This window comes from Morchella sextelata, assembly GCF_020137385.1.
Source record: "Morchella sextelata strain SCLS chromosome Unknown scls_11, whole genome shotgun sequence".
Taxonomy (NCBI): domain Eukaryota; kingdom Fungi; phylum Ascomycota; class Pezizomycetes; order Pezizales; family Morchellaceae; genus Morchella; species Morchella sextelata.
This window is the reverse complement of record NW_025408626.1, coordinates 1,668,283-1,682,737: the sequence shown is the minus strand read 5'-3', so window position 1 is coordinate 1,682,737 and position 14,455 is coordinate 1,668,283. Positions and strand designations below refer to the sequence as shown.

The following is a 14,455-nucleotide window of genomic DNA, read 5'->3' as shown; positions in this document are numbered from 1 at the left end:
CTCGATCGACCTCCCACAGAACCCAGTACCGGAGCCATGGCATCAGCTGCGCCCTGGAAAGATATTAGATGTGATAGATCATGATCAACCAAGAGCGTCGTGGGTTCAATTAGTTGGTCACGGGACTATTGGCTCTATACGTACATGTATATATTCACTTCAGATTGGTAATCCCACGCAGTGCCTCACCGCGAGAGAGTGCGTATTTAGATAAGAAGCATACCATAATGTCCCGCATATATAATGTAAATATTAAAGGGATAATGCATGTCCGCAGTTGCTAATGTAAGCTACGAATGCGATTGATTTATCCGATCGAGCTTGTCCAAATCAAGGATATGCGTAAGGCCCGTGTACCGGCTACTGGTCAATATGCGATTCTGTGTATGTAGTTCTTGTGATATTGGCCTGATCTTCAGGTCTAAGAAGGCTACATATTCGGCATTAAAAATTCCCTACTTGACCGGTCACAGAGCGCCACAAGAAGGCAAGATATCGGTGACCCTTAAAAAAACAAAACTAAACATAGTTTACAATGCTCCGAGCGAAATCAGCAATTAAAAATTTGATCTGCTAATTTCAACATGCATTGACTCAGATATAGGAGAGTTAACCTAGCCCAATATAGATTTCTCAACCTCATTTTGACATGGGGCCTGTTGCTATTGCGAGTTGTCAAAAATATATAATGGGACGCAACAGGCTTCAACGTAACAATCTCCCAACCACGACCGACCACAAAAAGGCCACAAATAAGATAAAAGATAATAAGAAATACTAGAGGCTCAAAATATATTTTCATTCCGTGTTAGTTCGTTGGTGGTGGCCGTTGCGGTGTCCCGTTGCGTCCCGGCATTATTTTTGACAACCCGCATTACTTTGAGCTGTGATGTGGCTCCCTAGCTGGTAGGTACCAGGTATTCCCAGAAACTGAGGCCGACGCACCGCCGCCACCACCACCACCACTAGGACTAGGTCTTTCTCCATAACTTCGTAGCCAGGAGTATAGCTAGGTTACCCAAGATCAGCTGCAGCTTCAGCAAGGGTCAGTTGTTGACCCTGTAGCCGATCCGCTCTAACCATGAGGAATGGAAGATCAATTCGATCCTCGTTTACTGCTTGTATCATAAATTATAAAACCACCTCATTATCTGATTGGTGCGCTCATGGGGGGAATATCTACTGGCGCTGCTCACGTGCAGTGCATACATACATGTATGTACCTACGCATACATATCAATGATTGAATTCCGAGAAATAATTCAAGGAGCGCCTCCTTCCCCGGCTCGGCAAGGTAATATAATCAGGCGTTAATAATCCTTGACCCTTGACGGAACGCAATGTATGTTGTTTTATACATCGCTAATCTACAGTTTGATTTTGTGATTTCATGGACACCATCGCCTGGCTATAGATCCCGATTACTAGCCAATTGCAACATTCCAATTCAATTGAGTAGTCTGGTTTTCTGAGTTCCAAGAATTGAGAGCGGAGTTTCTTTGTGAAGGAGTGAGGGGCTCCGGTCGGATAGTAGTAGTCGTTGGTGGAGACTTGGCCGTATAGCTAGGGGGAGACGGTAGGTTATGGCCAACTAAGCCGTATGAAATCTCAAATACGAGTGACGATGTCGGTTCCCGGTGTGTAAATAACGGTGCCGGGACTTTCCACCTCTCAGAATCCGGGGGATGAAAAAATAAAGAACCTGGGAGAGTTAAGGATCAGGATCTGCCTTGCACCTTGCAAGCACTTAGTCCCACAAACTCCCGGGATTGATGCTGGATGGAGGTGAGCTTGATCAGCTGAACATGAAGGCTGCATATGCGTCCCTACAATACCCGGATTTTGCAAGGCTATGAGATAGGGTTGATCCCCGGTCTTGTGATCGTACCCTAGCTACTTGCATATTTGTCTCCATATCTTAGACTTATCAAAGTAAATAAAGAGACCTCGAGATTTGCAGAGGGAAGATTCATTGGGGTTGACGTCCCGTACGTCTCCGGCTCAAGATAGAAGAAAAAGCAGAGGAAAAGGATTCCAGACCGAAGGAAGCCTTCTTACTCGATCGGTAACAGCACTCGAGGGTACTGACAGCCAGTATGACGCATAAATAGCTGTATTTTCAACGAATTTCTGTCTCTTCGCGGTGAATTCGGGGGGTAGTCTGGCGTGGCGCAATTACGCAAGATTCGGGTCAGCTTCTAACGTACTCCAGACCACAAAATCGAATTTCCCATATATCTGATGGGATACAGCTCGGATATATACCACAAAGATTTTCTTCTAAACACATATTGCTTGTGTCGAAGTGCGTTCCACAATACTAATGTATGCTCAACAATAACGATCTCGACCATACGGTCAAAACATAAGGGTTGATGTGCCACGTAACACGAGAACAGAGTGGGATCCCTGGAAATCCTGGAGTCCAAACAAGCTCTAATAGTACTGTTGAATTCATGAAATCAGTAAATATTCCAGGTTCATGATATAGGTTCACATCACATTCCAGCCCCTAACCTGGATAGATCCCTGCAGTATGGCTGGTGTTCTAGAAAAAGTGATATAACGGGTTAAACCGTCAAAAGAAACAGGGGTATAACCACTACACACAGACATTCAATTTTACAAATACATACCGTAGTATCAAAAATCGTGCTGTGCGTTTCAAACTCTTAAGAATTCATTGGATGAACGATACCCGGAGATGCTCTAGAAGAAATGAAGGTGGGGAGGAGGATCATGATCAGGTAGGGGTGGTTGTGCACGGGTAGTACGACGTGTTAGATCCGGTGCGCACTTGGCCCCAACGTTGCATGTACTTGTTGTTTTTCTTTGTACCTGCAGCGCCAGCTAGTTAGAAACCATAGTCCATCTTTAATCGTGTTCAAGAAAATTACTTTACGTACCTAGCCTATCCACGTACAGTCACGTTGATCGGATCTTGTAGCACTGTCGAGAGGGAACACAATACTAAACCCTTGCTCAACCAAACATTTCCCCTGCTTAGAATCGATATGTAGTACTTACCGTATCTACATACCTACATGTACATGTACATGCACTACCCTCATTCTGTCCCCCGCCGGATGCAACATGACAAGTACATGTGTGTATGTACATGCCTACACAGGTACTAGGTTCAGATATGATATGTTCTGTGCTCCCAGCTCATCATTCATAAGCTGGTCAGGTGTGATCGGATATAGTGTCTTATTCGAATATTGTTTTGCCGCGTCAAATTCTATCCCATAGTAGGATGAAAGTTTTCAAACTTGCGACCTGGACCGTGCACCACTTAATAAGGGAATTGTCTTGCTTTTTACGGAATAGAGCCAATCAAGAATTTCCAACAATTACCACACTAGGCTAGTGATAGCTGGAAAAGGGAGGTCGCAAGTTTGACAAGTTTCATCCTACGATGGATAAAGATAGAATAATTACTTCAGATTGCGGCCACTGATATTTTCCTAGAGTGAACCCCGGTCCCTGGTCCGGCTTTGGTCTGGCTTAACTCCTTCAAGAAAAATAAGTCGTTTATGGGGCTTGATGCGGGTACAGGGAGTGTAATCATAGCGAGGATTCCCCACATCAAATGTAATATGTTTCTGAACGTATCTAGCTTGAAAAGTATACGTATCCTGCGCCCGAAGTGGATGACGTAAGTTTAAAATATTCCAGCTGCGCTGTAATTAGTAAAAGCGACCGAGCACAGGAAATTATAACTTGCCTTAATTAATTCCATGAGACAGGTGCGAATTCCGGTAAAGCTGGTTGTAAAAACTCTAGCAACTGCAGATTGCAAGTAAGAACTTCATGGATCTACATATGTTGGTATATATTTCATAGGTGAGCATCTTACCTTATGATGTTGTTGTTTTAAATTTCGTGTGAATGTCGTGCGCTTGCAGACGTACATATGTATTACTACCAGGATTCGAAACGAAGCCCTGCCTGGCGGGCAAGCTAAGCACATGAAGGTCAAAACAAGAAATGACAAGACGAGACAAGACATGTAGGTACAAACGGTCTTAACATTGCCGCCGCGGAGCACGGAAGAACGTTAACTCAGCCTCATATAGAAGGCAGTCGCGATCGCGTCATGTTCTAGAAATCAAAGCATAGATTCCATTTTAGGTCACGCTACGATGTTTCACACACACCGTTTCGAGGAAGATTGAGAGCTGAGGTATCCACTTTGACTGGAAGGAGAAACAGAGTCTAGAATATTAGATATGCACGTTGCACCTTGCTGCTTCTTTTCAAACCAAGGCAAGTCTTGACGAAACTAGATGGCACTAGTTACATATATGGATCGATTCTCAGCAAGGTCATAAGCGGATCCGGGCCGAGATTTTTTGCGCGGGACATCCTACATTGTCTGAGGTGTAGAGTAGATATTATTGAAACAATGTGACCACACTGAGGACGGGAGAACTAACTAATTCTGAGGTCATTGTCTGAGGTGTAGAGTATGTAAAAATGTCTTGATCCACAACATAGAGATTGACAATGATTTACGTGTAGGCTACTCTAGCTCAATACACATATTCCCAAGCGGATATTAGAGAACATTGCGCGATAATCAATCTATAAATTCGAAGAGATTGCGCTAAAATACATGCATGTCTTATATTGCGGCGCCTGACAATCGGAGTTACCCGCAAATATTGAAGACTCAATTAACTAACAAGGAAAGGAGTTCTCGAAAGGAAAGGAGTTCTCGAAAGGAAAGGAGTTCTCGGAAGAAAGGGAGCAAGGGAAATTCCGAGAGAAAAAAGCCCCTATAGTTAGCTGCCCATGGGGCTTGGACATATATATTTTGGGGGAGAAAAGGTTTACACAGCCAATGATTCGATAGCTGTTAATAGGAGCCGTTGGTATGTAGCTTCGCTAGTGCGCTAATACGGCACCTACCCTACATGTGCATTCATGTACCCTAATATAATGTGCTCTAGAGTCCCCACTCACATAGATGTACCTACCCATGTCCTACATGTATACATGTAGGGTACCTACAGTAGATGTATCTACCCATGCCTACCTACATCTATCAACCCTACACATATGTACCTACGTGTAACCCCTAGAGTAGTAGCTACGTAGTACATGGTCTCTAATTTCTTTTGCCATTGTCACAAATACAGCTTGGTCGTGTCAGGCTTATCACCAGAGTTGAGCAACGTACGTATATGTCTTGTCTTGCTTGGGCACTCTTTCGCGCGCACAAAACCACCCGAAGTGCATGCGTTAACTTTTAATGTTCCTTTCCCTTCAGAGGCTTTCTTTTTTTCGTCTTGAGCATTGACATTGAAATTTATCAAACTGTACGGCTGACTACGCGGATCGAATTTCTCCTACGGATGTGGAAATAAGAGTCGGGTTAGCTATAGCTATAGCAGAAACTTAGAGATGAACTGGTTCTATTACGAGATAAGCTAGCTGCAGTCAATGTGAAATAGTTATCTCAACCTCGCACGAGAGTTGAATATCGATTAGATTTTTCGTTTTCTATTCAGCTGGATATCGTACATACATGCACGTACATACGTACGGATGTGCCTACCTGGCAGGATTAACTGACCATTTCTCTGCAGATAAAAAGGACAGGTGTAATTATCTACATCAATTGCAAGATATCCAAGTGTTTAGGTATTTTTGATTGCTTTCGATCAAATAGTAATGATAAAATGAATCTTGGACATTGCCACCAAGCCGTAGGAAACGTAATATGGCACCCAAACATCACTCTCATAATACGAGAATAACTAAACAGTGCGGACGCGGTCTACTAGTACTAGCTATCTCTGAGCTTACTGTCTCTCTCTCCCTGGAAACAGCCTCTTCACCGATCTTCTGCACCCGATTAGTACAATGCACGGTTAACAACTTTCGTAATGAAGAACCATAAAATTTAAAAGGAATACATAGGCACCCGCCCCCCCTCAACTCGGGGCAAACCGAGCCAATGAGAACCCTACTTCTAGACCGGAAATGTACCAATACCCACCCGTGCCCCATTCTGGCGTTTAATGTTCTCCAGATACAAGTTCCTGGTAAATGCTCGTTATGAATGCCACAGCTCCCCATAGAGACTGACCGCATCGAGGTTAGACTCGGACGTACGTTCTGTCGGTCGATCAACTTTGTGAGCCTTCTGAAGACTGGGATGTGACGAAACTCCCATGAAAACAAATTTAATCATTATATAAACCATTTTATATAGCCATCTAGCTACTCGAACGAACTAGCATATATAGCACCCCCTCGAAGTCTTTCAGCTACCAGAATTTCAACTCAGAAGCTTATCCGGCACTATATATTCATATATCTACCTCACTTGCTATTGACACAAAGAACACAATATTTTCTTCGATATCAATATATCCACCATGCCAAATTCAATTGCAAACGGGAACAACGACGGCGGTGGTGGAAATGATGTTGCCCCAAATGCTCAATTGGCCGCTGGTGAGAATATCATACATTTCCACGTCGTATTCGGCATTTTCTAACACTGTTTTATAGATGCTCCTCCTCCTCCGCCTCAAAACCCAATCGTACCACAAGAGGTTAGTCTTGCAGGTAGCAGGATGTTAGAGAACTGGTATAAACAGGACATAAAGGAGGAACCAGTGATTGTGTATGCGAACTCTACACAAAAATAAGGTACGACCACATTCACCACCAAATACAATTGGCTTACTTGGAGTTCTAGCTAACAGATTGGAGATCATAGATATTAAATTTTGTGCTTATTCAACTCTATACAATATATTGTAATCGGAAAATCTTAGCTTGGTCGGATATAATTATAATATAATACGATATAATGACAATGGGAGCTCGATCGGGGATGCGGGAAGCTGGGAAGGAGGAGAGGGGAGTTTAGGGGTTGATTTTTCGTATTCGTTTTTCCTGACTTTTTTATTTCTTCTTTTTCATGCGTCCAGTCGATCTTGTTCGTTGTTTTGTTCTTTCTTATTCCTCATGGTCTACTGGCTTTCAAGTGATCAGTTGGTACATGTACCTTTCTACCAATCGGTAACCGGCCTACCGTTTCAAGAGTGTCTTTCGTGACGTGACATGACAACTGTAATGCAACTATCATGTCATGAATCTACTCGTATTTTCCTGACGTTTGTGGACGCGACTGATATTGCATGCCATACAAAAATACGCCAAGCTCATGATTTTGGGTGTATGTAATAATGGCCCAGTTCAAAAACGTCAGGAAGATACTAGTATTCCCCTAACTATCATGGGAATGACCGCATATCTACAAGACATTCAGCACAACCACGTACATCTTATAAAGAATACCTACATTATACTCAGAGTACGATGGCCGCTGCTATATATACGTACTGGATCTTTGCACTGCCAGCTTGCGTATTTAATTTTTTTTTTCTTTTTTTTTTACTGTAGAGTACAGCAGTTGGGTCGCATCATATGCTATCCAAAGGGTAATTGTAGATCATATTTCCATTCCGATCTGTATTTTAGGAAAGATTGATGCATCTGCAGGAGAGGTCACATCAAGTGAAGAAGCGAATTATACATGCTGTCAGCGATCAAAATAACGTAAAACCGTACATATGTACATGTGCATACTTGCCGACATGGCTGACACGGCGCACGTATTATTCAGGATTAATCAGGGTACGGAAAAAGCCTTCGTAGACATGAATAGACTCCACACCACTGGGTGAGGAGTGTAAATAATTCAGTTCTTCTCCCGCCAGGTGCGCCGTGCTTTTACTACCTACAACGAACAGCTGTACATACGCATTGATCAAACCAGTGTCTTTTTCACTGCTACAAGACCTCTGCATTTAATCCATGGCCGAGCGCTGTAGCCTTGATCATTGATAGCCGCAGCCTTCCTTCACAAAATCAAAAGTGCAATGTCAAGATGAAACGATCGGCGAGTATGTACCAAAAGCTGCGCTTTAGGTTGCCCTTTTGGTACTTCGGCTATGTTTGAGGGACCTTATCTGTTCTGGTACGTACGAGGAGATATTTGTCACTGTTTTTCCAAACGGGGGACTTGAGACATCCACGTGAAGAACAATTTCAAGGTCAAGCTTTCCACTTTGCACGATGATGCGTGCGGCTGTGAATGATCGAATGAACAACTAACAGCTCTCTGTAAAATATGGAGGTGATCAACTAATTAGTAGCGACAAATACAGCACTCATTGCCGATCATCAAATCGACAGTGCGCCCTGTAGCTGGGGTAACTACTGTACAATCCACCCGTAGGATACTCGCAAAAGAGCTGGAGGAGGTGTCAAACCTCCCCACACTTCCGGATCCACTCACAATCCTGACTGATCGAATAAAAAGGATCGACTCTGGTAGTCTCTAGCTGTGACCCAGAGGCACAGCTGCAGTTGAAATTCGAAAAGTCCACATTATCGAACTAGTACAAGCTGTCAACTAGTATACCGCCTCGCAAAGCAGACCCCCAGCCTTTATTCTGGTAAGTCCACCCCATGATCCATGCGGCGAAGACGAAGGGCGTCCCTACGAAAATCTATCTACGTAGGTACATTCTTGTAATTAACTATCAAGTACATATGTGCGTGTAGTTTAACAAGTAAAGCCTTATCTCATAGTGGCGTAGTCTAGCGAGTTAGCCGAGGGGTCTTGCTACTTTTATTTTGCGGGATATGCAGCACAGCCATTTATAATTTAGCAAAGGCCGATGTGCGAACCCACCAACAGATCTGGATAGAGCCACTCATAAAGTGGCTGGGCACACAATAAAAGCATTCAATTGAACTGAGGGCGAGCATAGGTTATCCGAGATTGGTACTCTACATGATTCGCGTATGCTATCCAGGTTAATGATATGTCTTCTCACAAGGCAACAGTAGTAAAAGCGGTACCTAGCTAGCTAATCGGGTATCTTTGTTGGGCCGTACATCCCCATATCTTGTGTTGTGTCGACTTGTGTGTTTCGGAAGCCAGTGCCTAAGGTATCGTAACGGAGTGTTCATCCATAGCCTGCCGACTACGGCTGCGTTTTATTTTTTGTTGGAAATGATTTCTTTTTCCCTTTTTCCCTTCCTCCTCCTTTTGTTTTTTTCCCTCCACCTATTTCTTACAGATGGGGTGTTAATTACCCCACCAGTCCCAGGAGATCGTGAGTGCGGTTCCCTCCTTCTCCCCGCTAATCGGATTTGCGGTTGTGTACTGAATGTGTCTTAAGTGGCACACATCTTCGGATACAACTACCTACCTCAATTGGGCTGGTTACACACCTCTATTCTAGAATGCGGGTATCGAAGCAGTATGACCGTGAAACACGTTTGCAGGTAAAAGCCTGGAAACAAGCTTAAGTAAAGTAACGTACTGCATGCATTTGACTCGTCTGGGCGTCCTTATGCCCTGAGTCGTTGAGATGGCGGTCTCTCACTGACTGCACATGCTGTCAAGAGCCTCACAAGGTAAATGAGGGGGTGATACGTGATACTGTGTACATGTGCAATATTCGTAGTATGTATCTTTCGGGACAATCTGTGATCATACCAGCTCCCGGGGGACTATTCCGATACACGCGGGAGACCTCGGACGAGAGAGGCCGAATTAACTTGAAAAGAAAGGAAATTAAGAGCGCAGCGCGAGGCACGTACTCCACAGCGCCGGCATAATGTATATAATATGTACGTACGTATTGATCATTATGAGGAACTAGGAAAATATAGCAGGCTGCATGCCATAGGTCCCTTGTGCATAAACCGTCTGTACATGTCTACCTGACAATTACTCAACTTTGACAACCAGTAAAGAGGTGGGGAGAGCTTAAAGGTGGGTGAATAAGTAAAGTGGCAGAGGGCTACACCCACCACATAAATGCACACCCGGTCGATCGCGATGCTCAATGCTTCTTACAATGGGTAGGTCCTTCCTTCAAATGCCCGGTTGTGTTTCTAACGCACTACCAGGTTATGTTATCCAATATAAGATCTCAATTTCAACTAACATACCGGTACTCATATCTCAGTGCTCCGGATCCGGCTTAAAGGCGTTGAAACTCGAGATATCTGAAGGGGAATAGCTTTTATGCAGCTCCTAAACTCTCCCAAACTACCGAATATATGCCTTGACTAGATAATGATTGGTGATCTTTTCCGTCCATTTTCTTTTTTCTTTTTTGAATCTCTTTTCGTGCAGTATTGCAGGGCTTGATTTTCAGTGACCATTCCACAGTCAGCCAGCTAGCTAGCCGACTCTGGAGAGAGAAGAAGCCTCATATTGTTCTGAGCCTGCGCATGGGTCGCCGGGCCGAACCACGTATAAGTATCGATGTAACCTTCAATCAAGAACTAAGTTAGCTAGATCCCCTCGAAATTCAAATCCTACTGAGCAGATCGATCTGAGTCCAAAACACCACCAAGAAAGATACATCCCGCCTCATTTACGATCTTTCGGCATTAAGACACTCCCAATCTACCCGTTGTACCACAAATAATCTTCATCGAGAATGTCACTTCGTCAGGTACAAGGCCCGGTGGCAGTAAAAGCTGTCAACGCTAGTTCCCGGCCGGTCAATGATCAGAGTATTTCTTTCCTTCTCGCCGAAGCGCACCCCGATCCTACGAACTGACAGAATTGCAGATAAAGTTCTCGCCTTTTCTAAAACCCTGCAACAAGTACAAGTTCTGGACGGTGGGATGTTGGCTAAGATGCTGGAAAAGGGAGTCAAGGAGGATCCGTGGAGTTCAGTTGCGAGGTTGGAGAAACCCAAGGAATAATAGAGGTGGCAGATTTGAAAGAAGTTGGTTACTGGATGGAAAACTGACATATCGATGGCTACACGTATACATTGTTGTGAATTTCCTCGTTTTCATTTCATTTGGAACTTTGGTGTCCGTTTTTTTCGTTGTATACTTTTCCATTATTACGCTAAATCATTGTAATTTCACCTTGCTTCTAATTGAATTTCTTCAAATCTTGCAACTTTGTAGTTGATTTCTTAGTGAACGGTTTTTAATGAGTCATTATTAGTAATTGGCTCTCGTGTCAAGACCACTATGTGCTCAGCAGTATAGTGTGTGTGTTTTGGGGGGGGGGGGGGGGGGGTACACAGGCCACGCAGCACCGTACGTACTCGTACAGATACTTATCTCACATACTCACATTTTCATAACCGATCATGTGCTCTATACTACTCGATGACAGCAACAGCAGCGAGAGAAAATTAGAAATGATCTGTTTTTCAGCTTTAGAGCGATAGCCTTTATCGTTACCAGAATCAATTATTAGTCATACATCTACAAGATAACTCCAAGTATGCGAAAAGCCGCGTTATATAGTACATACCTAGCGTAGTTATTCGTGGCAGATATTCGTATTTGACCTAACCAATAATATTGCATTGCCCTAGATGTCGTTGTGTCACCTTGATTCAATCTGTAATGTTTGGACTGGTTGTTTCTAATCATTAATTTCAACCAAGTACTTATAAACATTTCTATATAGGTAAAAGATAAGTCGGTGTCAATAATTTTTGTAATAATAAGATCAATTTGCTTAATTGAGATCCAAGTGAATGGACGGAAAAATGGTTAGATGAAGCGAGTATTTTACACTAGGGCTTGCATGAACTCTGTTACATTCCGTCGGAGTACATATTTTACGGGCAACTACGTGTACATTTACATAATCAAATAACAGCACAGACAGGCTATTAATCAGTAATTTGTGAGTGAGGAACACAGTCTTCGGCATATCGCAATAGGAAGGTGAGGTTTCAGAGTTCTCGGAGCATAATGAGATATGTACATATACAGAGTTTATAACCGCCGTCAAACATGTTAAGACGTTCATGTATCGGAAACAAAGAGAGGCAGGGTACCACGCGGTCAACAAAGGTTGGCCAAGAAGGTGATTGACCCGAGATTTCTACCTGGTGTAACAGTTACTATGATACACCTCAGCTGGGAAAGCACGATGGTTGTGGTTGCTGCAACACTGGAGGATCGCGGAAGAGGATTCTGATCCCTATAGAAAAGTTCCGAAGTAACTAACAACGAGTAAGTGGATTGTGGAGGGGAATTCCTTTTCCTTTCCTCCTTCCTTCCTTTTATTTTATTGATAGATACTAGACATTCCTACCTTAAGGCGCGCGAGCGTTGGCGAGAGCATGTTTTCTAAGCATCTCTTCGCGGTCGCGTATGTGTGACATGAGATCAGGTTTGGATTAAAGAGAATGGAGTGTAATAGTACGTATATATATATAGAATAGAGTAAGACAGATCTCGATCATATCACCCTAGCCACTCGAATACTCCTAACTAGATCATGAATAGATAATGGTTTCCTGTGATAGTTTTGGAGTAAATCAGCCCAAGCGGTACTGTGTCTGGTTCTTTTCAGTCAACATACTACTATGTATTTCACATAAGTTGCTCGAGTGATATTAGAGATGTTCCGATACAGTCTAGCTTGACATGACCTACTCGGCGTTTTAGATTACTCATCTGCGGCCGGGCCCGATAATTTAATTTTATGCACGCATTAGATCGAATGGAGGCTCTAGTGGTAATACACCAACATGAGAAACGCCAAAGTCTCAATTGAAACAGAATATTCCTAATTCAAAATACAGCTGTACCCAAAACGGCGTTCTGTCATATTTTCGCCCTGAAACAGCGATTGTGAGTACCGTCTAAAAACATCAGCCTCGTCAGAGACGTTCTGCCTTGAATTGGTCGCGTGATGTAATAGGACTAGCGAGTTTATTGTTCGAGTGATAGCTCATGATCATAACAAGTAGATAGTGGATCTGCCTGTTAGGATATTCCATCGCATAACTCTATGTGGTTCGGGGCACCTACATACATTGATGTATACTTGTAATATATGATATACATAACACATATGTTCCCTTGAGCTTTCGATCTCTCATACATACATGTAAGCTACTGACACTGATCGCGATCCTATTATGCCGCCGCAGTTACAGCAGTTTTCGTATTGCCTGTCCTCACTGAATTAACACACATAAGGTGATTTCCGAGTTAGGAAACCGTAATTACTCTCTTAGGTATGGTTGAATGTAATCTAAGTGTTACCAGCAATAAGCATTACCTAAACGGGCCGATGCGATTCGGAGTCGGCAGACAATATGAAAACTGCTATAATACACTGCATATATACTTGCCGTGAAATTAAGTATTGTCTCTCGCGATAGCAACCATTGACCTCAACATTTCCTTAGGCCCACCAACCACCACCATAACCATGATAATTAACGCAGGAGATAATTACTTTTGAGCATAAAAATGACTATGACTTTAACACACTTGGTTTCAGCTATTGGTTGTGGTTTTATAGGGTCTCAAGTTTGGTGGGGTTGACAATACTTAATTTCACCGCAAGTACATAAGCTTAAAATCAGTAAGTCCTTCATTTCGCATATACATTCTAGATCTACGCCTATACATGTGTTAGTTACAAGAAGTACATGTATACATGTACCTTTCCTTGATATATGATTACATAAAGTTTCAGGGGTACTGACACACGTATTTCTTGCCGCCTATGTAGTATGCAGAATCTCTCAAGAATACTGCATGGAGCTTCCATCCGCACAGAAATTCATCATCTGTCTTATTCGATCCATTTTATTTCACTCCCAAATTTTCTTTTAAATACATGTATTTACTGGCGTTGGCCCTTTCGAATAATCTAAGCCTTGAGTGTAATGGGAGTTTCACCAAGCCATCGAGGCTTCGTTTAAATTTTTAGTACACCTTTACAATCCATACTGCGCTCCTTCCACTAGCTGGCCTCTTCCTTGTGCTCCTCTCCGCATTATCATCATCACCGCAGTCGAACTCATCACCATCGTCAGTCGAGAAGCAAATGCTGACCTCTTTCCCTCTGGAAGCTTGATGTAGACGAAACTCGTAAAGGCCAGTGTGTCGTTACAATAGGGTGGTGTTACGTCCAATTATTCAGTGAATATCACAAAGTATAATCCCCCTGCAGCTGCCCTCCATCTCTTCTTTCTGTATCTGCCCTACACTTCTCTGACATACTGGATTTGACCCATCCCACTATATATCAAGGTTACATCTGTCCTCCATGAATTGCGTCTGAACGCGATATTTTATATGATATAGCTCTCTTCCCGACATATACGCGGACGAATCAACTGGTGAGCTCGATGGGCGTTTTGAGGAGTGGCTCGACAGCAGGCCTCACCAAAGATATGTACGTCTAGCCTCTCGATGCGCAGATTGCATTTGAAACATCACGTGAACTCGGATAAGTTGGCCAATTCCTGAGAAGAACAGAAGGTACATGTAGATGCTGTCGATGTGTCTCTTAGCTCATTGTTTCTCCATATCGATCTGGTTCACTAAACGATGCTTTTACCCCACATGCATATATTTCGGCAGAGCTGAGATGGGTGTTATGCAAGGTCGCACCGCAACGCTG

The 14,455-nt window shown here is 43.2% G+C and overlaps 1 protein-coding gene across 1 annotated transcript; it reads left to right on the top strand.

Moving 5' to 3' along the window:
• Window positions 1–10,490: 10,490 nt before the first annotated feature.
• H6S33_001865 (uncharacterized protein) lies at window positions 10,491–10,761 on the top strand (the record flags this gene model as incomplete). Its single annotated transcript, XM_044833240.1, has 2 exons — window positions 10,491–10,566; window positions 10,625–10,761. The coding sequence occupies 2 exons, from the start codon at window positions 10,491–10,493 to the stop codon at window positions 10,759–10,761; spliced, it is 213 nt and encodes a 70-aa protein (XP_044693926.1).
• Window positions 10,762–14,455: the final 3,694 nt, after the last annotated feature.